General features: G+C 40.0%; 1 protein-coding gene and 1 non-coding gene across 2 annotated transcripts; one reads left to right on the top strand and one right to left on the bottom strand.

Annotated features, from left to right (window-relative positions):
- The first annotated feature begins 9,874 nt into the window (after positions 1-9,874).
- TRNAG-GCC (transfer RNA glycine (anticodon GCC)) lies at positions 9,875-9,945 on the top strand. Its single transcript has one exon. It is a non-coding gene; the product is annotated as a tRNA-Gly (tRNA).
- An 8,533-nt stretch (positions 9,946-18,478) lies between these two features.
- Positions 18,479-19,793, bottom strand: LOC133730911 (F-box protein At2g17690-like). Its single transcript, XM_062158413.1, has 2 exons — positions 19,035-19,793; positions 18,479-18,568 (listed from the first exon to the last, which is right to left on the bottom strand). Exons 1-2 carry the CDS (start codon positions 19,791-19,793, stop codon positions 18,479-18,481), a joined length of 849 nt encoding a protein of 282 aa, XP_062014397.1.
- Positions 19,794-22,256: the final 2,463 nt, after the last annotated feature.

The following is a 22,256-nucleotide window of genomic DNA, read 5'->3' as shown; positions in this document are numbered from 1 at the left end:
TTGGGCCAGACACATAATTCAGATATACTTAAGTCATTATCAAATGAAAGATGAAAATACCTAACGTTCTGCTAGGGTTGGGAGAGCGTTGTTCCTGGCCTCTATGTACCTTTCTCCATCATCGATGGAGTACCTTTCCGTCACCGATCTCGGCGTCGTTGTCTTGGCGCACGATTCATACCGTGTCTCCTAATCGGGCGTGGCTCGCACTCTTGCCAGCGAAGTCTTCAAGTTATCCAATTCTGTCTTTTCGTGATGGATCTTGTCTGGGCAGAGAAGAGGTTGCGCCGATTGGCTGGATCAGATTGTCACCGAGAGTTAGTCATCTCTGTCCAAGACGGGCACGGCTGAAACTGGATTTGAATGGTGCTGGGTCTGGTCTGGTGGGATTGTGGTTAGGGTTGGTAAGGCGATGTTGACATGCTAAAAGTAAGCGTGTAATTTAACCCTGTAAAATGTAGTTGTTAGTATAGAATAAGTAGGGATCGTTCAAACCAGGGATTGAGGGTACACATGTAATTGCAAAAATAAATAAAGAATAAATAAAAATAAAATATTATTTACAAAAATGAAATAAAGAAAAGAAACATATATACAAGTTAACGTAAAGAGGGGGGATTTTAGAATTATAAAATCAAAAGTTAAAATAAATAAAATAAAGAAAACATAAAAACATATATACAAGGATGAAACGTAAGAAACAAAGATCAAAATCACAATCATATGCATGAAATCCAATTACAATTCCTATAGTTGATTTTCTATGTCATGAGAAATAAGTTGACCATGTGAAACATTAATAGGCAAACGATTTCCCATATTTTACTTTCCTTGAATGTTTAATCTAAGTGAAAGCACCTAAATTAAACCTATTGAACATGCAATCATAGTCTAGAAAGCTAGCTAATCAAGAACACATTCAATGCATGAAGAATAAAGAAAGGATGTCAACCAAAGTGCACAACCTAGTATGAAAAAGTTCATCTATTTGCAATCCTCCTTAATTGATTTCGACTTTTGTCCAAAGCCTTCACTACTTAAATCTAGCTCTAATTACATGCATATATCCTAAGTTGGCCACCAAAGAACATAAACATGCAAAAGTTTTATGTAATCCAAAATCAATCAAGCAATCTCACATAAGCAACATATAAATCAACATAAAAAAATCACAACTTTATTTCAAAACATATAAACGGGCTTTAAAATTTGCCCTTAACATTATTTGTTAACTAGAATTCATAGTCTTACAAAATCAAACAAAGAAAACAAGAGAAAGGATATAATACACCTTGAAAGATGAATGATAAAACCTTGAGATGAAGAACTTGAAGATCTTTGAAAGCAAGCAATCTTCTAGGGACGATACAAGGGTGGATATATGGCGGCTAGGAAATTGATGTATTGCATGGCTTCTCTTTCTAGAATGAAAAAGAAATGAAACTAAGAACTAGGAAATGGAAAGGAAATGGAGAGACAAAGAAGATGAAATGGATGAAGGAATGTCTTTGAGAGTGAGAGGAGAATGTGTTTATATAGGGAAGAAAAAGAAGAGTGAAATGATGAATGAAAGCAAAATAATGAAAGTGGAGTATGGAAGTGGTTTGTAAAATATGGAAAAGATTGAGTAATGATGAAATGAAAGCAAAGCATGAAGGTGCAGAAATATGGAAGTGATGATGATCTATTAAAGAGATTGGAGTAGAAAAATATATCCAAAGAAAAAGAGAAAAGCATCTAGCTTTCTTCATGTGGGTAGGGAACATGAACATGATGAATGTTGAGCTGGTTTTAGGTCAGTTTATGCCCCTTTATTCCTTCAATTATTTATCTACCAAGACTTCATAATGGGCCTTCAATTTCTTCATATCAAATGTTCCTCTATGAGTGTAGATCATCCTGGTCAAATTTTAGAGTTAAATTCCATGTGGTTGGGCCGGAAACGCTGCTGGACTCCTTACAGGTCAAGTTTTCCAGTTTTGCTTCTGTAGAAAATTGGATTGATTGTTAGAAGGCTTTCCACTCAAAACTATCTCTGGAAATGTTCATAAGAAATGATCATTGGGATGTCTAGAATGGATCTGGAGAGTTTCAGCTCATTTGGAGTTCATTTGGTTAGGTGGCCACTCCTTCTTCCTTACTTGGCTTGGTTTCTCCTAGCCTGAGTAGGAAAATGTGTAAAATTGACCTTTTAGTACATTTCCATTTTTCTCCATCATTTCCTTAGTCATTTCTGAACTTTGAGACTCCATTTAGCTCTTAAAGTATCATCACGAACACAATGTACCTATAAAACACCTAATAAGTTAAATTGATCAAGTTAAAGGAAATAACTTAGCGAAATATAGGGTTTTAATATTATAAATGTCGCATTTTTATGCTCCTATCAGATGTGAATGGGGGAGAGCTGCTGGCGCTTGGCATGTCCCAGATCTGGGCAGAATGGGTTCGGATTGTTTCCGGCAAATGATGGAGGTGCGACTTTTAGAAGGTGATGGCGGCGCAATGTTCAGTTTGTTGACGGTGACGAGGCAGACCGATGTGGAGGGCGGCGTCTGGTGTCAATCAGATGGGGCCGAGATGGTCAGGTTCCGACGAAGGGTGGTGGAGCAGCGGTCGGGGCCGAGGTCAGGGAGGCGGAGATCTGAGTGGAGCAGCGACTGGATTTTAGGCTAGACCTGCGCTACATCTGGTGGAGGCGAGTAGAGTCGCGTTGGTGGGACCGGATTGTGCTTTCTCCGGCGATGGGCAGTGGTGCAGCTGTCGGGGTCGAGAGCACGGCTGGTGCCCAGAGAGGTGTTGGGTGCCCACTGTAGACCCTTGTGGGTTTGGGCCTCTGCTCTGTTGGATTGCTCAAGTAGGAGTTTGGGCTGGGCCTTCCTTCTTGGGGCTGTGTAGCTGGTGAATGAGCCCGAAGCTGGTTGGGTTCGTATTTGGGATCAAGGAGACTTTTTTTCGGCCCTAAATTTATCTGATTGTTGGAATTGCTTCTTTGGTTACTTAGGTAGAAGATTGCTCTCTATTCAACGCATTATTTTGTGTGGAGTAGGCAAGGTCGGTCATATTACGCGGTTATCTTGATAGAATGTTACCCTCTATTCGACGTATTTCTTTGCGTAGAAGTATGGTCGGCCATACTATTGGTACCGTTTTACATAGCCTGGATTATGTCTGGTGCTTCATCAAATGTTTAATTGCATCCCTTCGTACCCTTGCTAGGTTTTATTTCCGATGTCATGTTGCATCTAGTATTTCTCTTGCTATTTTATATTTTGATGTAATTTCTACATCTATCAGTTGTAATTTTTATTATGTTTATTATTAATAAAATTGAGTTGACAGTTTCTCAAAAAAAAAAAAATAATAATTCAGATATACTTGAACACCCCCCTTGTGTCACCCAAACCCTGTGTTTCTCTCGTTGCCTCGTCAAAAACCTTGTCGAGTAACAAAAACCCAGTGGGACAAAAATAACCTCAGTCGAAGGAGAAAAAGAGTACAACATACACCCTTCACGTTTCAATACCAAACATGTAGACATCTCCTCCTGACGTCTGCATCTCCTCCTGATGACTACAATCATGGGAGTTCAGATAAATCGATGCTTGCAACATGTTTCTTGAAAGTGGATTTGGGCAGTAACTTAGTAAACAAGTCTGCCACATTGTCCTTAGATCGAACCTGGTTCACTTTGATCTTGAGGAGTTTCTGTTATTGCTGATTATATGCTTGGTGTTGTCGCCTTTGATGTAGCTTTGTTTCATTTGTTTGATACAAGCAGCATTATCCTCATAAATGTTTGTAGGCTCATCTGTGGTAGACTTCAAACCACAATTGCTTCGAACATGCGTAATTATGGATTTAAGCCATATACATTCACAAACCACATCGTGAAGAGCAATAATCTCTGCATGGTTCGAAGAAGTAGCGACTAGGGTCTGTTTTGTAGACGTCCAAGATATCACGGTCTTATCCATGGTGAACACATAACCAGTTTGGGAATGACATTTGTGTAGTTCAGAGAGGTTTCCTGCAGCATAAGCAAAACCTTCCAAAACACTAATGTCGTTTGGAAAGCTACCACGAAAACAATAAAATATTTTTGAAATTGGACACGGCTGACTGAAATTGGAAAGCTTGGGGGGTAAAATATTTTTGAAGCTGAGGCCATGGCTTCCAATAATTTATCTGTTCCCATTCACAGTTGGATTATGCAAGTCCATAGATTGAGGCCAATATGTGGGAATTTGCAGCATGTCTGAAACTTGTTTCTTTTCACATAAAGAGGCCTACAGTTTCTTGTCTCCTCATGATGCGACCGTCCATTGGGGAAAACTAATTTGGCACCAGTGTATTCAGCCAAAAAAGAGCCTAGTAGCATGGCAAGTTTTTAATGGAAAGGCTAAAATTGATAGTTATCTACAAAAAATTTGGGCTTGGCTGTTCTCTCTTTTCCGTCTCCCTCTTTGGCAGCAACCAAACCTGGACTTCTTGTTTTCTGCTGATTTGCTTCAGCGCCTATCCCCAGCTTCGAAGATATTGTGGAGGATGGCTGTGTGTAGCCTGCTTTGGTTTACTTGGACTGAACAGAATAGACTCAGAAATGAGGACATTATTTTTAATTTGGGGCGCTTTACACATCGTTTCATTTTGGTTCTAAAAGAAGCTGCTCACATAGTTTTCAAACCCTATACCAATTCTGCTTCGGCTCTTCCAATTTTTTTGCTACTGGAAATATCACCGCTGAGGTGCAGTGCACAATCATTCAAACCTGTGAAATGGTGTCCTCCACCTGATCATTGGCTAAAAGTGAACACTGATGGGTCCTTTAGAGATGCTACAAGGGCTGGGTATGGAGGTATTTTTAGGGATGTAGATGGAAAATTTGTTGGTGCTTTCTCTACCAGAGTTGATGTTCCTAGTACCATAGATGCTGAGGTTCTCGCCGTTATTGAAGCCATTCAGGTGGCTTCGGTTAGGCGTTGGACTCACATATGGTTGGAAACGGACTCAATGCTTGTCCTGCATTACTTTCGTGCCCCAAGCCTTATTCCTTGCAGAGTTAGAACTCGGTGGCATAATTGTCTGCTTCAAGCTAGTCAAATGACTTTTCATGTCTCACATATCTATAGAGAAGGCAACAGTGTGGCAGATAAGCTGGCTAACTACGGCGCATTGAATGAAGGATCTGTCTGGTGGATTTCCCCTCCTTCGTTCATCAATGCTCAGTACAGTCATGATTATAATTCACGAACTAGTTATCGGATCTCTTAGAGCTCTCCTTTTTGTTTGGGCCCCTTGGGGGTTCCAAGTTGTTTTTTGTATCATTTTCATTTTTTGTTTTCCTTTGTTCTCTTTGTATGGCACGGGGTTTAGGTTTATGTCCCCCTCGTAGCTTATCTATAATAATTGGAACCGGGCGTGAGGCTGAGCCTCCCAGCTAGGCTGGGTTCCAAACCCTTAAAAAAAAAACACTGATATTTCATCCATTCAACCAAACTGAAGAAATATTCAATATATATATATATATATATATATATATATATATATATATATATATATATATATATATATATATTGTCAGAATCAATAAGATTGTCCGCATCTCCCTACCAAGCTACCTGTTGGCTCCCAATGGTCATTCTTAACTTTTGTCGAGCATCGCCCTTCATCATTGTGATTTGCCCCACCTAGTTCACAGCCTCTCTCACTGGCATTCATCAATCCATAACCCTATATCATCTTTTTTTGCTTTGTGTTTGTAGGGTATTGTTGGAATTTACTTTGTTCCAAAAAATAAGTAGGATTGGGGATGTGTATCAATAAAAAAAGGGTGTGTATATTTAATTTTTCTACATTATATTAGTTCAATATAAGAAAATTTAAGTGGAGAAATAAAAATCAATGTTGCAGTTTTGGATACAAGAGATAAGCTTATCTTATCAGGCCTTGAGAAATTGAGGACTTACCTTATGCTAAGGATGGCAAAGCAAAGATAAACCAAGCTAAATTTTTATTTGACAAAATAGTTAAATTACCCCTGATTTATCCCATGATTGTCAATTTACCCCATGACATTTTAATTTTGATTATTTACACCCCAACTTTTTCAATTGTTGCTGATTTACCCCTTACCGTTAATTTTTGGACTTTTCATCTAATTTCTCCGTTAGCTTCGTTAGCATGTGAGAGTATTTTCGTCTTTCCAATTGTCTAGCAAAAAAAAAATAAAAAATCAAACCAACAATCAATGTCAAATTTTAAGAGAGAGGGATCTGAAGAGAGACATGCCACCGATCGATGAACCCAATGATGAAAGGGTGCAGTCGATACATGAGCATTCTGGCATCTGGATCTGGCGAGAGAGACTTCTTCACTTGTTGGAGCCAATGAATTTGGCAAAGCCAGCATTATGTATGTGGGTGTGATTTTTGCTTAGTTGTTTAATTAAATTAAAATCATTGGAAAAAATAATTCATTTTATAGACTAGGTGTCGTTTGCTCATATCTCTGACTACATAATTAGTCTCAACCATTCTTGTGGTTGAGTAGAAATCGAATTAGATCTTACCCACTACTGTCACTTGGTTGCAGGCGAACAATGGTTTGAGAAATTGTGTTTCTGATCTAATATGCATCATATTTCCATCGCACTTGAAGGCTTGTGGGCTTTCTGGGTTCATTTCTCTCGTCAATGGAGGATAATATTTACTGTCCAACATAATTTAGGCACATATTAACTCAAGGTAAGAGACCAATAAAGCTCTCACATAGTCACATATTAACGAAGAATTGTTGGTGACAGATTTCATCTCTCCCCATATCCCTCTCTCCTAAAATCTGACATTGATTGTTTATTTGTTTAATTTTTTTTCGATAGACAATTGAAAAGACGAAAATGCTCCCTACATGCTAACTAAGTTAATGGAGAAATTGGATGAAACGTCTAAAAGTTAACAGTAGGGACTAAATCGGCAACAATTAGTAAAGTGAGGGTGTAAATAATCAAAATTAAAATGTCAGGGGGTAAATTGATAATCATGGTATAAGCCTGGGGTAATTCAGTTATTTTGTCAAAGAAAAATGATTCTTGAAGGGTAAGAGAGTAATTTACCATACCTGCCTTTGGTTACTTTTAGTGAAACTGAATCTCCTGCAGGTTTGATAAGGTCACACTGCAGTGACCCGATCGAAAGAGAACAGTCCAGTGACTAAGCTGCATGGACCCCATGGCTTCGCCTCTTTTATTACCACCGCGGTCACGCCAATTCAGCCTCACTGCTCCACAAAATTTCTCTGCAACTGTGCAACCGATTTCGTTTCACAAAGCTTTGGAGTGAGAGAGAGCGAAGATGGTGCTGGAAATCGCCGTGAAGTTCATGAAGCCGGAGCCTCGAACCGCCGTAGAACTCGACGTAGTCCCAAAGCTCTACCACAGACGCGCCGCCGTCCACAACCTCTACACCGTCCACGTGGACTCCACGCAGATCCTCACCGTCGCCACCCGCGACGACAACATCGCCGGCAAATGGCTCACCGAGGTCCTCAAGTCCACCGCCTCCAACACCAAGCCGCTGAACCCTAACCCCAAGTTCAGGCCCGACTCCATCTTCGTCGGCCTAATCGCCGACATGGACTACGAAGTGTACGGCCCCGGCGGCCTCCAGGACCACCCCTACGAGCTCCTCACCGTCTGCGTCGGGTCCCACTGCCTCATGTACCGCCTCCCTTGGCCGGACTACCCCGGGACGCCGAAGGTCGTCAAGGCCTTCTTTGAGAACCCCCGGGTGGTGGTGCTCGGAAGGGACATGGCTAAGGTGGCCAACAAGCTGAAGAAAACGCACGGGATCGAGATCAGGAAGGCCGTCGATCTGAACGAGCTCGCGATCCGAGGGATGAAGAGGGACGATCTGGACCTCGGCCGCTACGATCTGGACCGCCTCGCCATGACCGTGCTGGGGAAGCACTTCGACGTCATCAGGCCGGAGGAGAAGCTCTACGAGTGGTGGACCTACGAAGAAGGCCTCTACGGCCAAGACTCGTACGACGAGCGGCTCTGCGACGAGAAGGTCAAGTTCAGTACTCTTGACACCCATCTCTGCTTGTTGATCGGCACCGCGCTTGTGGAGGCCATTCACGGAGCTCGGCTCTCCGGCGCCACCAAGAAGAAGAAGAAGGCCACCAAAAGGAGCCAGTAAGTAAGCCGGTAGTGATTGCCTGGTCTGCTAACCTGGTTAGCATTAATCTCTTGGTTAAGTGGTTTAGGGTTTAATTAAACTCATCAGTTGAATAATTTCAAGGTCGTTGTTAATTGTGTTTGCTTAATTAGTTTCTTCTAATTTGGACTCGGATCTAGTCTTAAAAATCCGTAGAAAACCTGCATTTTGTTTCAGCTTAATTAATTCCCTGGTTAAATCTCTTGGTGAACTAGCTGCATGATTAGGGTTTACAATTAATTGGTTGAATTAATTTCAAGGTTGTTGTTGTTGTTGCTTGGTTTAATTGGCTTGTTAATTAATATTACTGCTTCCTCGATCAGTAGTGGTTTCCGGTCACTATTGCTTAGCTGTGGCCTGTGATTTTCGTCAAAAAAGTAGAGATTCTCTTTTACTATTCCGGCGAGAGTTGCAGAGTCTGCAATGCCTTGCGTGATGGTACTGGTTTGGCCCGTTTGGGAAACGCATGAACCCAACGCGCGCGCGTGGTTTCACTTCTTTTGTTTTTCTATCCGTTGCCCGTAGTTTGGATTTATTGCTGGAATTAAATTTTGTTTACCAAAAATGAAAAAAAAATTCAGGTATTGACTTTTCTACTTTCCGGCCCTATTAGGAGGTGGCTTCCTCGAGAAGTTAATTAAGTGGTTAACGCTTAGCTGTAGTTTTACCGGAAATGTAACTAGGCTGTAACATTAATTGTAGGACGGAGTGGTTTCCTTTTTCCGGTAAGATTGATCTAGTCCTTGTCTGCATTGCAGAGAAGGGATCCGCCATTGGAGGATGTGTAATGTGCTCGTTTATTAGGGTTAGTAGCGAAGGCAAGGAGTTTCTGAAAATTTGCTTTTGTCTTCTCTGTTTTTGAAATACACAATTGCCTTTATTAATAATGTTTCCAAGGACCATTTCAATTTAAAGAGAAGAATTAAATACTAACTTATAGAAAAATAGTGGAAGAACAGAATTTAGGTGATAAAGATCTGGTCTTATGCAACTGATCACTTGAATATCTAAAGAATCAAAATGAACTATCACTCAATAAAAGAGTGCATGGATACTTTTGAAAATAGTAAGAATGAAAAGAGGCCAGGGAATGATCATGTGGTTCGAGTGAATTTAATTAGAGGGAATGTCCTTTAACATCATAACATTTGATGCAAGTCAATTTCTTTTTTATACACACCACATGGATATGTCAATGTCTAATGCGTTTCCTCTCTAATTTTGTATTTCCAAACCTTATGGAAAACGATATTATGGTGGAGTACTCTTTTCATATCACAAGACACAAATCTACTTCTGCTTCAGCTGAAAACACTCTTATATAAATATTTCTTCATATAAACTGTCTATTTCCCGAAGAAACACTTTGTGGATGCAAGTGTTCATAAGAGGGACTCAAGCATGTACAACCTAGCTATTTGCAGTTTTCCTCGCTCCTTAAACATGGTCGAGTTTAGTAAAAGTGCAATGTAAAAAAAAAAAAAAAAGAAAGAGAGATACTTGATTTCATGTGACATTTTCTTCAATTCTTGTAAAAGAATTCCAATGTGAACATTTGAACCAAAAAACCAGTGCGGCAAACCTAAAGTGTATATGATTACACGTGTAAGCTCATTACTGTCTACTTGTCTGTTGAATTTGCTTTGTTGTCAACTACGGCACCAGTGGTCTAGTGGTAGAATAGTACCCTGCCACGGTACAGACCCGGGTTCGATTCCCGGCTGGTGCAAATGTTTTTACTTTTTTGGTTTTCAGAACATTTTATTTTATTTTTATTTTTGGACTAATCTTTATATCCGCTAATTGGAACTCGAATATTACCCGAAGTAATAAGAGTTGGTGCATTTTGATCGGTTCCGGCTTTTTCTATTTGGTCTCTATTTTTCTTTGTGATTACTATTTCAGTTTTAGTTTTACCCTTCAACAACTTGCAGTAATAAAAAGATTCCACCACTCCTAGCCCTCCTTGTTTATATAGGTCAAGGTCAGAGCTAGCTCTAGTCTTTATGCAATTCATGGCAAACCCTGCTGGTATGTGCCTATGTGGTAGCAATTGTTTTTTTTGGTATATAACAGTTGTCAGCTCTTAAACTCAGAAAAGGATTCTTCAAGGCTAAAAGCGTAATTTGACTGCCAAAAAACTTACTCACTCGATAACTTTACCAGTTTAACCTACTTCTGCAGTTAACAAATCCATTCCTTTTGTGCACTCTCGATCAACGTCAATGGAGTAATTAAGAACTAAAATTTTCCAAATTTGACACGAGGGTGCTGCCACTGTAAAACCACGCCTCTACTCTCAGTAAAATATACCCGGTCAAACAGAAAAAAAAAAAACCCAATCCAGAAGGTTCGAATACAAAGAGAGACTATCAGCAGGTAAAAAATGAGGTAAAAAAACAAAAGTATATGATACGGTAACAGTGCTGTGACGGTGTGACTCATCGTCGAGCAGGCCCCACTTTCTTTCCTATATAACCACCCGTGTAGAGGTCACGCCAATTCCACCACCACACCAGTACTACTCTCTCTCTCTTCAGAGAAAAAAGCTGTGCAAAAATGGTGCTCGAGGTTTCAGTCGAGGAGATCGCAGAGCCGGAGGTCATCCGCGTCTACACCGAGTACCTCCACGACCTCTACACCGTCCACGTGGACTCCAAGCGCATCCTCACCGTCCTCACCGACAACGAAGCCGTCGCCTCCAAGTGGCTCAAGGAGGTCCTCCGCTCCAAAGCCTCCAACACCAAGCCTCCTCTCCCCGGCGCCCCCACCACCTTCAGCCCCGACTCCATCTTCGTCGGCCTCGTCGCCGAGCAACACTCCCCCTTCTACGGCTCCCGCCCCTACGACGAAACCGACCAGACCTTCGACCTCCTCACCCTCTGCGTCGGCTCTCACTGCCTCATGTACGAGCTCCCTGGCTCCGAGTACCGCCCCTGGTGGTCCGACGAGCTTCCCTACGACGACGCGCCCAAGGTCGTCAAGGCCTTCTTCCAAAACCCTAGGGTCGTCGTCCTCGGCACCAACATGGCCAAGGTCGCCAAGAGGCTCGAGGCCAGGCACGGCATCCAGATCAAGAACGCCGTGGATCTGAACCAGCTCGCCGTCAAAGGGATGCAGAGGCACGATCTGGACGTGGCTCGCTACGACTTTGAGAAGCTCACCATGACGGTGCTCGGGAAGGCGTTTGAGGTCATCAAGCCGGAGAGGGTTTACTGGTATCGGAGGCAGGCGTACTGCAACCGCTGGGGAATTTTTTACCGCGAAGACTACGATAGGCTGACGAGCGAGAAGGTCATGTTCACCACTGTGGATGCTTATCTGCGCCTGATGATGTGCTTCAAGCTTCTGGAGGCCATGGACGGTCCTGGTGAGTCCTCTTCCTCCAAGAAGAAGAAGAAGAAGATCAAGAAGAAAACCACCAAAAGGAGCCAGTAAGGAGCTAGATCTATCCATCCTCATGAGCACTGATCGAGTAGTACTACTATATCCCTTAGCTTGAATAATTTCGTTCGTACGTTGAGTCTGTTAGTTTAATTTCCGGTTTAGGATTAAGTCTATTGGTTGATCGTACTCTCTTAATTACCTGAAAGTTGTTGTGGCTGGATTTGCATTTGGTACTAGACTACTATTACTGTGTGGATTTCGTGGCCTATTACTCAGTTCATGTTTTGGTGATGGAAGAGTACTGGAGAACTTTGCATTTTCAATTGAACTTTGCATTTTAATTACCTGAATGTTGTTGTGGCTTAATTCATTTCACTCTGCATATATTTTTGCTGAATTTGGTTAGTGTTAGTAATGGTGTTGGTGATGTCAATTTGGTCATGAAAAGTAATGGCACGTGGTGCATTAAACGGAAAACAAACAGATATTCCAGATTTTTGTTTTTGGGTTCAAAACTTGGATTCGTGCTCTGCAAGTTCATTGGTGAATGGGTACTGGTTGGGTTTAACTGGTTAACCAAGGTCCAGTTGTGGCGTGCAAATTGTCCGTCAAAAAAGTAAGCTGGTAAATGGTCTGTTTTATTGCTTTTCCGGCAACACAGTCGCGAATTTTTGCAGAGAGATAAGAGTTGTACGAACTCTCTGCACAGTGCACACACACTCTCATGTACGCTGCTTTGCGTGATAAACGGGCATGTGATCCGACGCGCGCGCGTGGATTTTCAACGACCCAAACGCTCTCCCTCTGGGACGTGGTGTTCACTGTTTTGGACTTTTTGTTTTTTCTTCCCTGATAGATATTATATAAAACGGAATTTCAAATTTCCCGCGCTTTCTCGCTTTGAATTGAACAGCACCATTATTATTATTATTATTATTATTTTAATATATATATATATATATATATATATATATATATATAGATTTTTTTTTTTTTTTTTTTTTTTATAACAATGCCACCTCTGAGTGTATGATAACGATAAAGAAGCCCAAGCTAGACTATTGCCCAAACCTGCAATAGCCTATAAATGCATCTGAACGAATGTATCCAAGTATAATTAAAGGAAGTGGATTGATTATTTAGAAAGAGTTAATATCCCACCATTTTTGTGAGGATTGGAAAAGTCAAGTTTCCTTCATGAGATAATCGATCTTCTTCCTTCAACTTTTATGAAAGTCGGAAGTTAGCTAGCCTCTATTTTTCTTTTTTTCTTCAATCGAAGGGGTTGTATATCCAATTCAATTTTGTGCACCAAACGCACCATAAAAGTGAGAAATACATAAAAGAGGATAAATGAGGATTTTCAAAAGGGTGCGGCTATTGTCACCCTACAATTTTCTTAGTTCACCCTACAGACATTTGAATTATTGAAAGACTATATTACCCAACTGCAAAATGACTAATAAGTGCACTAATTTTCTAAAATACAAATCTGTAGGGAAAACGAAATACATAACTAATTAATTACATACTAATAAGTGCATTAATTTCTCATTGGATATCATCAATCTTAATCTTCTCCACCCAAATTATCATTTATTACTATTTTTTTGTCTTTTGTTGCCTCCTCAACATTAATTCGTTATTCAGTTCACAAAATTGTTAATGTTAATTTCATCAAAATATTTGGAATACCCTTTGTGAACACTGAAAGTATAAATTTAAAACACGAAAGAAAAAAAAAATCAATCCCTTCTTCACTGCTTATAGTTGTTAACTTACTAATCTTTTGACATGGATTGAAATAGACGAACACTGAAACTAAAAGAAAAAAAAAGGAAGTAAATCAGATTATGATTTCATTAGGAAACATTAATATATTTTAGTTTTTTTATTGGTATAAATTAAATGAGAGATTTTCGTTAATTAATTTATTTATTTAGATATGTCATATAAATGATATTTCTGGAAACAGAAATGGGTTAGATAAGTAAATTTAATAATCAAAATTAATATGTAGGGTGTACTGAGCATTGAGGGTGAATAAAGAAAATGGTAGGCCTTTTCAAAATCATCGCCTATTTCTAATGACAAAACAATTAGTTGAATCCATTGGTTATCTACAACAAACATGTTTGTATGGTCAAATTGGACTTCATTTGATTGTCTAAATACTTCTTATGTTAAAGATATATATAGGTCATTTTTTTTTAGATGAAGTGCACATACATTAATACGGTCTTGGTTCATGGGCAAAGAATAGTACAAAAAAATTACTATATTTTGACATTTGTAGCTCAGAATAGTCTATGCTAACAAAAATACCTTGCCTCGTAGGCAATCTATTCTACCTGACTCCAAACGCTGAGCACGCCATTGTGGTACGTTGAAACCAAGTATTTCTACAAAGGCTCCTAGAGGAGCTTCAACTAGCATAGACAAGACAAACCCAATCGAGTTAAAAGTGATCGAGGTAACTAAGAACTAGGGAAAAAAAAAAAAACTAAGATAAAAAATGTCTAGACCTGGCGGGAGCCCACTACCTCCCAAAAAAGGGAATTATTGAACAACAAGCTAGATCTAAAAAGCAAATAGCCCACTAAGCCCAACAAAACCAGTAGACTAGCCCAAAGCCACGGCCCAACACCACGAGGCCAACACACTGAGTCCACCACCAGAATCCCAAGCCAATGCTCCGATGAAGATGACAGACCCCATAAACTTGCACCAACACCGCCGTAGTATCCGCCGCCGTCGACCCAGTCTGATGCCCACCCGCCAACGAATTGCCACCCAAGTTGAAGAAAGCTGCACACACACCAAAATTGGATCCATCAAGATCCGAGCGGCCAAACCCGCTCCCTATAGAATCTCGTCCTAACGGAACACACAGCCTCTCCATCTCCCCTTGAAATCCAAGGCAGCAGCCCTGAGTGCATGAGCTCCTCCCCAAAGGCTGTGTTTGGCACCATGGATTGGATTGGATTAGAAATCCAATCCTGATCAGACTTCATTAGATAAGATTGGAGAAGTCTTGCAACTTTCCAATACCATGTTTGGTAGGCATATATTTATGGCTGATTGGATAAGCCAAAAACAACCATTTTTTTGGCTGATTGGAGAAGTCTTCACAATCTTCATCTTCATCAGACAGTCCTGAATCGGCAAGCTCACCCTCACGATCCCTATCATCTGATCTGTCAGTTCCTCCTCGAGATCATCGAACCCGTAAACAGGCGAAGCTGGCGCATCGTCAAGGCATTTCGACCCAATCATCTCCTTCAACTACTGGTCAAACTCACCGTAGTTGAAGAAAATCTGAAGCACCGACGACTACTGGTCGCCCGATCCTCTTAGCTCTTGCTCTCTTTGAGGATAAGCGTTGACGTTTATCTCGATGAATCTGAGTCATTTCTCTTTGAAAAAACTCTGGACCGCCGTGCAGTCCCAGCAATTGGACCTGGAGAAGAAGCTGATACTGCGTTTGATGCTCCGTCTCGCTCTTGTGCTTCACCGTCACTCTGAGGCCTGAGAGGTGGAACTTGATCGGTAATATTCGGCTTCAAAAACACGTTGGCAAAATTGTTACCCTTGAGCGACGATAGCTTCTCCAGAAACACCGAGGACAGATCGAAGACGATCGGAAGAAGTCGAAAATGGCTGCAAATATGGCCGAAAAATTGGGACGGAGCAGGTACGATAAGATTAGCAAGATGAAGGGCTGAAGCTTTTTGCGCCGTCGGGATGAGTCGAAAAAGAGAATTAAGAAGTTGGATTTGTTTTAGGGAAATTCGTCCAAACAGTGTCTGAACTTTTCCAGACTATTAATTTTCATACCTATACTTTGAAAAATGTCATAATGGTACCTGAAGTTTTGGTCCCGACCCAATTTTCGTACCTAGCAACAGTAAAGTCGTCAACGGCGTTAAATTTTCAGGGGTAAAAGCGGTACTTCATGTATTTTGGTACAGTAAATTAATTTTAAAACAATGAAAATCCAAAATAATCCCCAAACTTTAACGTTGGGGAGACTCGAACCCCAACCCATCCCAACACATATGGGAATGAACGCCCCAACCACCAGGATGCTTGCCTGTCGTTAGTATCTGGTCAACAAAAATTATATATATCATTTAGTTTAAAAACACTTTTTCTTTGACCATTCTGTCATCTTCCTTCTCGTGTTGCAGCCTCTGCAAGTATCTCTCTCTCTCTTCCTCCTTCATTCCAGATTCCCAGCCACAAAGTTTCTTACTATTAATTTTTCTTCTTAAGTTGCAAATACCAGTAGCCCAAAATCTCAATTGTTCCTTCTCCAATTCTTCTATTTCTTCTTTCTTTTTCTCTGTTTTCTTCATCTCCTTTCTTCTCCTCCATATCTGTTAATATATCTGGAGATCAAACCTCAAACTCGTCAGCTTGTATGGTGTATTTGCCTCGGTAGATGGTTTTGAACAAAATGCCTCGGTTTTGTGCCGAGGCCAACCCTGTCTCTCTCTCTTCTCTCTTCAGAAACTACATCGGAAAACCCGAGAAGCTTTCGGGCTTCACTCTGCCACCGTCGCCAGTCATTCGGAGTAGGAGTCGGAGGAGACGACGCTCTGAACACTGCAACCCACTCCACCCTGCATCCCAGCGTCCCCCGGAAATCATGGGCGAAAGACTAAGCAGCGTCGGCAAACACATCGTCATCAACGACGAGCTCGTCTGGGACAACGACACATCGTTTCCCGAACCCTGTATCGATCGCATCACCGACACCGACGGAAAGTGCAGAGGCAAGGAGGTTGGAAACGTCGTTGTCGGAGTCGGAGGAGATGAGGTGGTTGACGATGAGGACTAGGGAGTCGATGTGGGGGACGAGGGAGTTAAAGGGTTTTGAAATGGCGAGGCAGCGAATGAGGGTCTTGGTGTCCGAGACCAGGTCGAAGATCTGGAGGATCACGGGGTCCGGGAGCCGATCAAAGCCGTCTATTTCCATCCTCAGAAAGAGAGAGACAGAGAGAGAGAGATTTGAGCACAGAGGGTTTTCTGGGAATGTCATGGTTTCGGTGGAGGAAAAGAAGAGGATGGAGACGAGTGGTGAGAGAAGATGAATAGTAAAATGACGAAAATATCCCTGAAAATTTAACGTCATTGACGACTTTACTGTTGCTAGGTACGAAAATTGGGTCGGGGCCAAAACTTCAGGTACCATTATGACATTTTTCAAAGTATAGGTATGAAAATTAATAGTCTGGAAAAGTTCAGACACTGTTTGGACGAATTTCCCTTTGTTTTATGATACCATTTTAATTGGATTTGTTATCTATCTTTGATAGGACTTAAGATTTTCGGCCCAATCATATCTGGGCCTCCAAACATGACAAATTGTCAGATTTGATTTTTGTTTTCCTATCTAGTCCTTATATGAAGGAAAACAAACACGGCCAAAATGAATCCAAACGGATCCGAACAAATCAAGCATTCGACCACAACAATGTCCAACCTAAAAGCCTCATCGGATGAGTGAGAAAAACATACTCACCGCGACGAGACCAAAGCATGCCTTGGCGACGGAGCCGCCAGACAAGAAGTAGGAGAGGCACGAAGAGAACACCAAAGGAGCCGCATGTGGAGGCACGTTCTAGGAAGAAACCCTACTTTTAGGTAGTTCCTAAATTCTTAAAGATATATAGGTCATTGAATAAAATTGAAATGGGTAATGCTTGTAGATGATTATTGTAACGAACGACAAAATAAATTTTAACGACAATGTTTTAGTGAATTTTCACGATCATTACAATACATAATAGCGTCCTTTAAGATTTTTGCAATGCAATATTTTGATCTTGACTTGTCTAGAGAGTACCAAAACTGAGAGTAACGTACATTATGTTGATGAATAGTTAATGGAATTCAAAAGTATAAAATTGAAACTTCAAACTGTGTTGGTGACATCTCTCTCATATGAACGCATGAGTGATTTGAGAAACAATTACAGCATATGGGCGTTGTGGTCAAAGCCAATGATTTTGATGAAGATGAGTCACCTTCACATTCTTATTCTTTGTGGCAAAACCTCCATGGATTTGGTGCTCTACTGCTCTGGTTAGAAACTTTTGTTCAAATGGGAGGCGGAGGAAAATTCAAACCATATTTGTCATCAAAGAAGTCAGCACAAACACCACCATGAAATCCACCGGAAAAAGGCATTGTCGTCACACTCAAAACTCCAGAAATTCAGGGAAGCAAGTAAGACCGTCAGAATGAAGCAACTTCAATAGCAGAGATTAGTAACTCTATATATGTGGAGAACCAAGGAGTGCGCTCGCCCTTATAAAGGGCTTTTCTCAATCTCTGGGTTTTTGGTATTGCTTCCTTTTCCTTCTAAAAGAGACCTAAAAAGGAGAACTAATTGTATAATTTTCTGCGAGTTTCAGCCCAAATTTGTCGAGCAGAACCTAAATGACTTTAATTTGTTTTCTGCCTTTTTAGATCTTGTATTTGTTCATACATGTCACATACTACTGGACTCACACTATTTGTTAACTCATCACTTGTAAGTTAGTCGAGATGCGATACAAAATCAATAAGAATGGGTGATAAATTGTATACAGCTTTGAACTTCTTAATCACTATATTTTTTTATTACCCCAGTATCATCACTATACTGTTCTCAATTAAGCAACGATGTGCTATTAATTATAGAGCATATATCTATTGTTTTGAGATATTAGAGTAAATTAAAAAGTTTTAAGTTCGTTAGAATTCGACTACCGCTTGTATAGAAAAGGATCTAAATGTTGCAAAGATTTTAGAAGAAGAAGTAATTTTTCTTGTTGTGAAGTGGACTCTTTAAGGCAAAAAGTAGGCATTTATAAATGTTACAATTACTATACTACTGTGCTGGAGTTATAGATTTCAAAGATTAACTCATTCATTTTCAATTTAATAAGCTTATACAAGAAAAATATTGAGAGATCCTGAAGACACAAATTGTGAAAAGAAAATTAATTAAAAAGCTTTCTAATTTCACACTCTTTACAGCTCAATGTTTGGGGTAATCCATATTGGTGTTCGATTGCTCATCTTCATTAGGGTTGCAGCTGTGGTACCAATCCGTAAAAAACTTTTAGTATTTATGTTATACACACCAAAATTTCGAGGTCCACGACTTCCATAATGATATCGTCGACGATCCCAATCATGTACGAAGTATATACAATTTGGTAGATATCCATAACATTCTGGAGCCAACATAGAGGTTGAAGAATCCCCCACAAAAAGAGCAACATCACATAAAGAGTTTATTTCAGTCCACATATACTCATCGGCATCAAATTTGAAAACTTTGAATTTCGTTGTCATACGCCGGCCAATTAGGTGACCTCGATCAGGTTCAAAATACATATACCTCTTAACCATCAGTGGTTGTTTATAACCACTTACCTCGACTAGATATCTCTTGATGATGCCTTCTTCTACAAAACATCTTGTAATGCTGCTTATGTCAAATGACTTGGCTCCAGTGGTAGCGGCAAAATAATGAAGTTGGTCGAAAATATCGACGGTATAGAGTTTATCTTTCACATAAACAACATCTTCCATATCAGCAATCCCTTCTTTAATATAAGTCCATGTTGTGTCTTTATCGAGTCTAATAAAAGCCATTTGACGCGAGTCCTCATGTATGACCACAACAATGCAATCCTTTGCATTTGAGATTGGATCTGCTGAGATTGTAGCCTTGAAGACATAATAATCACAGAATTTAGCCCATTTGGCATTAAATACTTCATCAGTCTTGAGAAGATTGAGTGCAGGAAGCCGAATGATTGAATTTTCTTTTGTTTTCCTCCCTTTAACTCTGGATGACGGATTTATAAGAGTTACTACGAAATCCTCATCCATAGTTAATAACCAACCTTTAGAAAACCCACAGAATCGTTTGTTTGGCAATTCCAATTGCAAATCAAGAACCTTATCATTCCTGATGTCGCATAAATTCCATGTCTCTTCTTTCCCCGTATAAGTCAAGAGCAGTGGAGGACGTGTTAACCTACTTCGATTGCTTAGAACATTCTTTGCTATAGAATTCCATGACCTACAAACAATACTGAACCGCACATAGTCTAATGCTGACGATAATCTCTCTAAAACTGACTCCAACAGGTGCTCAGGCAGCTTTCCACAATCTGAGGAGTCCATAGTTTGAAACCTTGAAAAAGATTTTGATCAAACAATCTTAGGTTGTTAAATCTGAGATTTGATAGGTGTATACGAGGGAAGAGCCCAGCAATTCTTTAGATTAGATATGTTGTTAAATCCCTCCCTCCCTCTATTTATAGGTGATTACTACTAGTCCTACTAATGGACTAGGAAAACTTAATTGTCTCCCATTAGTATTAGGAAACGGATTCCCTTGTAGAGAAAAAAATAGGAAAACTTATCTCCAATAAGAATTAGGAAACCCATTCCAAGAGAAGAAATAGAGAAAGAGAACTAATTACTGGTCCGCGTTAGTAAATGTAGTTCTACTAGATGACATCTATTCCCCTCCTTCTGACCAACCAAAAAATAATAATAATAAGACATCTTTTTTCCTCCATATCTATAGTCAGTCAGTGTGCAAACCTTTCTTGGGGTTGTTTCCTCAAATGCTGAAGCATAGACCCTCCCCATGTGATGTGATGATGGGTTCCGTGCATAGGGAAACAATAAAAGAAAAAAAACAAGAAAAAAAAAAACCTGGAAACAAATTAACTAATAGCTGAGATATTACAATTTCTGGTAACTGCACACAAATCCTTAAGGTAAACTTCAGTGACTTGTGGAGGTCCTGGAGGAGGAGATTCAAGAAAATGAATCCCAATATTAGTAGCCAACCCACACTTGCAAAAGTCCATCCCCGGGACCCCGATCATGTTCTGGTAATTAAACATGATGTATGGTACATTGCTGACACTACTAGAGAAAATCCATTTAGAGACAAATTTTTTTGAGATGGACCAATTTTTCGTCCCCCAAACACATAATTAGGGACAAATTCTTTGATTTTGTCCCTAAAAGTTTTGTTTTTCAGAATTGTCTATTCAACGCTCTTAGAGACAAATAAATTTCAATTGGGGACAAACAATATTTGTCCCAAAATTTAATTGGAGATGAGATTTAATTTGGTCTCCTATGTTTTTCTAATTCGTAAATAATTGGTAAAAATTTGAGCGGGAAATTATGCTGAATTTCAAAATTTAGTCGAAAAGAAATAAGGACAATATTTTTTGCCTCTAAATATGAGCTACAAGACGCAGACCACATACATTAAGCAAATGAATAATGGATGAAAACCCAAAAACGTAGAGAGCCAATGGGTGAGTACCAGGAAAAAAAATATATATATATTTCTTCCTTCAAAATGGCCAAGGGACGTTCTCAGAGCCATTTTTACGAACACCATGCGTGCATTCAATTTTAGCTGAGAGCCCGGTACGAGCTGATTAGCCAAATGCAAGGGCTCGCTTCTCATCTGCCAATTTCTGTAGCGTAGGACCAAATCATGGTTTGGGGTTTCCTTATTATTTCTAATCTCTAATTTTACTTATTTACCCTTCCAAATGAATGTGGTTTTCATTGTATATGTATAAGGGGTATTTACGTAAAAAAAATGATGTATGGTTATCTATTTATTATTTTTTCATAATTATATTTATCATATATAATTAATCTTTAATTAAAATTTACCCTAGTCAATGCGCAACAAAGATTTGAGTCTCTAGATAGTCCGACCTCAACAAGCTTGATCGAAGTCTTCAATCATTAGTGATATGAATGTCAACTTATTAGATTTACATATAACAAAGTATCAAAATATGAATATCAACTTCATTTACGTCTAAAAACAGATTATAAGTGGTTCCATCACGTTTTTAAATTACAATGAGTTACTTTTTGAAACATGGCTTCATCAATGTTTGGACCCAAAATGAACATTTTGGCCTGACAAGGCATGTGTTGGAGAAATTGAGCCAATGTCAGTGGCTCAAGCTATATATTGTCGACAAGCTCGAAATATATATTTAGAGGCTAAATAAAGCCTACTATGGAAGCATAGAAGCATGAAAAGTTAACTTTAGCACATTTTCCTACTTCGGCTAGGAGAAACCGAGCTAAACAGAAGGAGCGGCCGCCTGACCAAATAAACTCTAAATGAGCTGAAACTCTGCAGATCCATTCTAGACAGCCCAAGGATCATTTCTTATGAAGAGTCCCAGAGCTAGTTTTGAGTTGAAGGCCTTCAAACAATCAGTCCAATTCTCTGCAGAAGCAAAACTGGAAAACTGGACCTGTAAGAGGTCCAGCAGCATTTCCGGCCCAACCACATGGAAGAAAGCTCTGAAATTTAGTCAGCATGATCTAGATTCATAGTGGAACATTTTTTATGAAGACATCATGGCCAGAATCTGAATTTCTGATGGAGATATACATGAAGGAATAAAGGAGCCGAAAATGCTTCCTTATCTCCCAAATTCATCATTCCTATTAGTGCTCCACCTCCATCTCCACCTCCCTTATCTCCCAAATTCATCATTCCTATTAGTGCTCCACCTACACCTCCACCTCCCTTATCTCCAATTAGTGCTCCACTTTCATTTGTTTAATGCCAAAGTAGTTGGC

This window comes from Rosa rugosa, chromosome 2, assembly GCF_958449725.1.
Source record: "Rosa rugosa chromosome 2, drRosRugo1.1, whole genome shotgun sequence".
In the NCBI taxonomy this organism is placed as follows: domain Eukaryota; kingdom Viridiplantae; phylum Streptophyta; class Magnoliopsida; order Rosales; family Rosaceae; genus Rosa; species Rosa rugosa.
The sequence above is the reverse complement of the archived record's forward strand: the minus strand, read 5'-3'. Positions and strand labels throughout refer to the sequence as shown.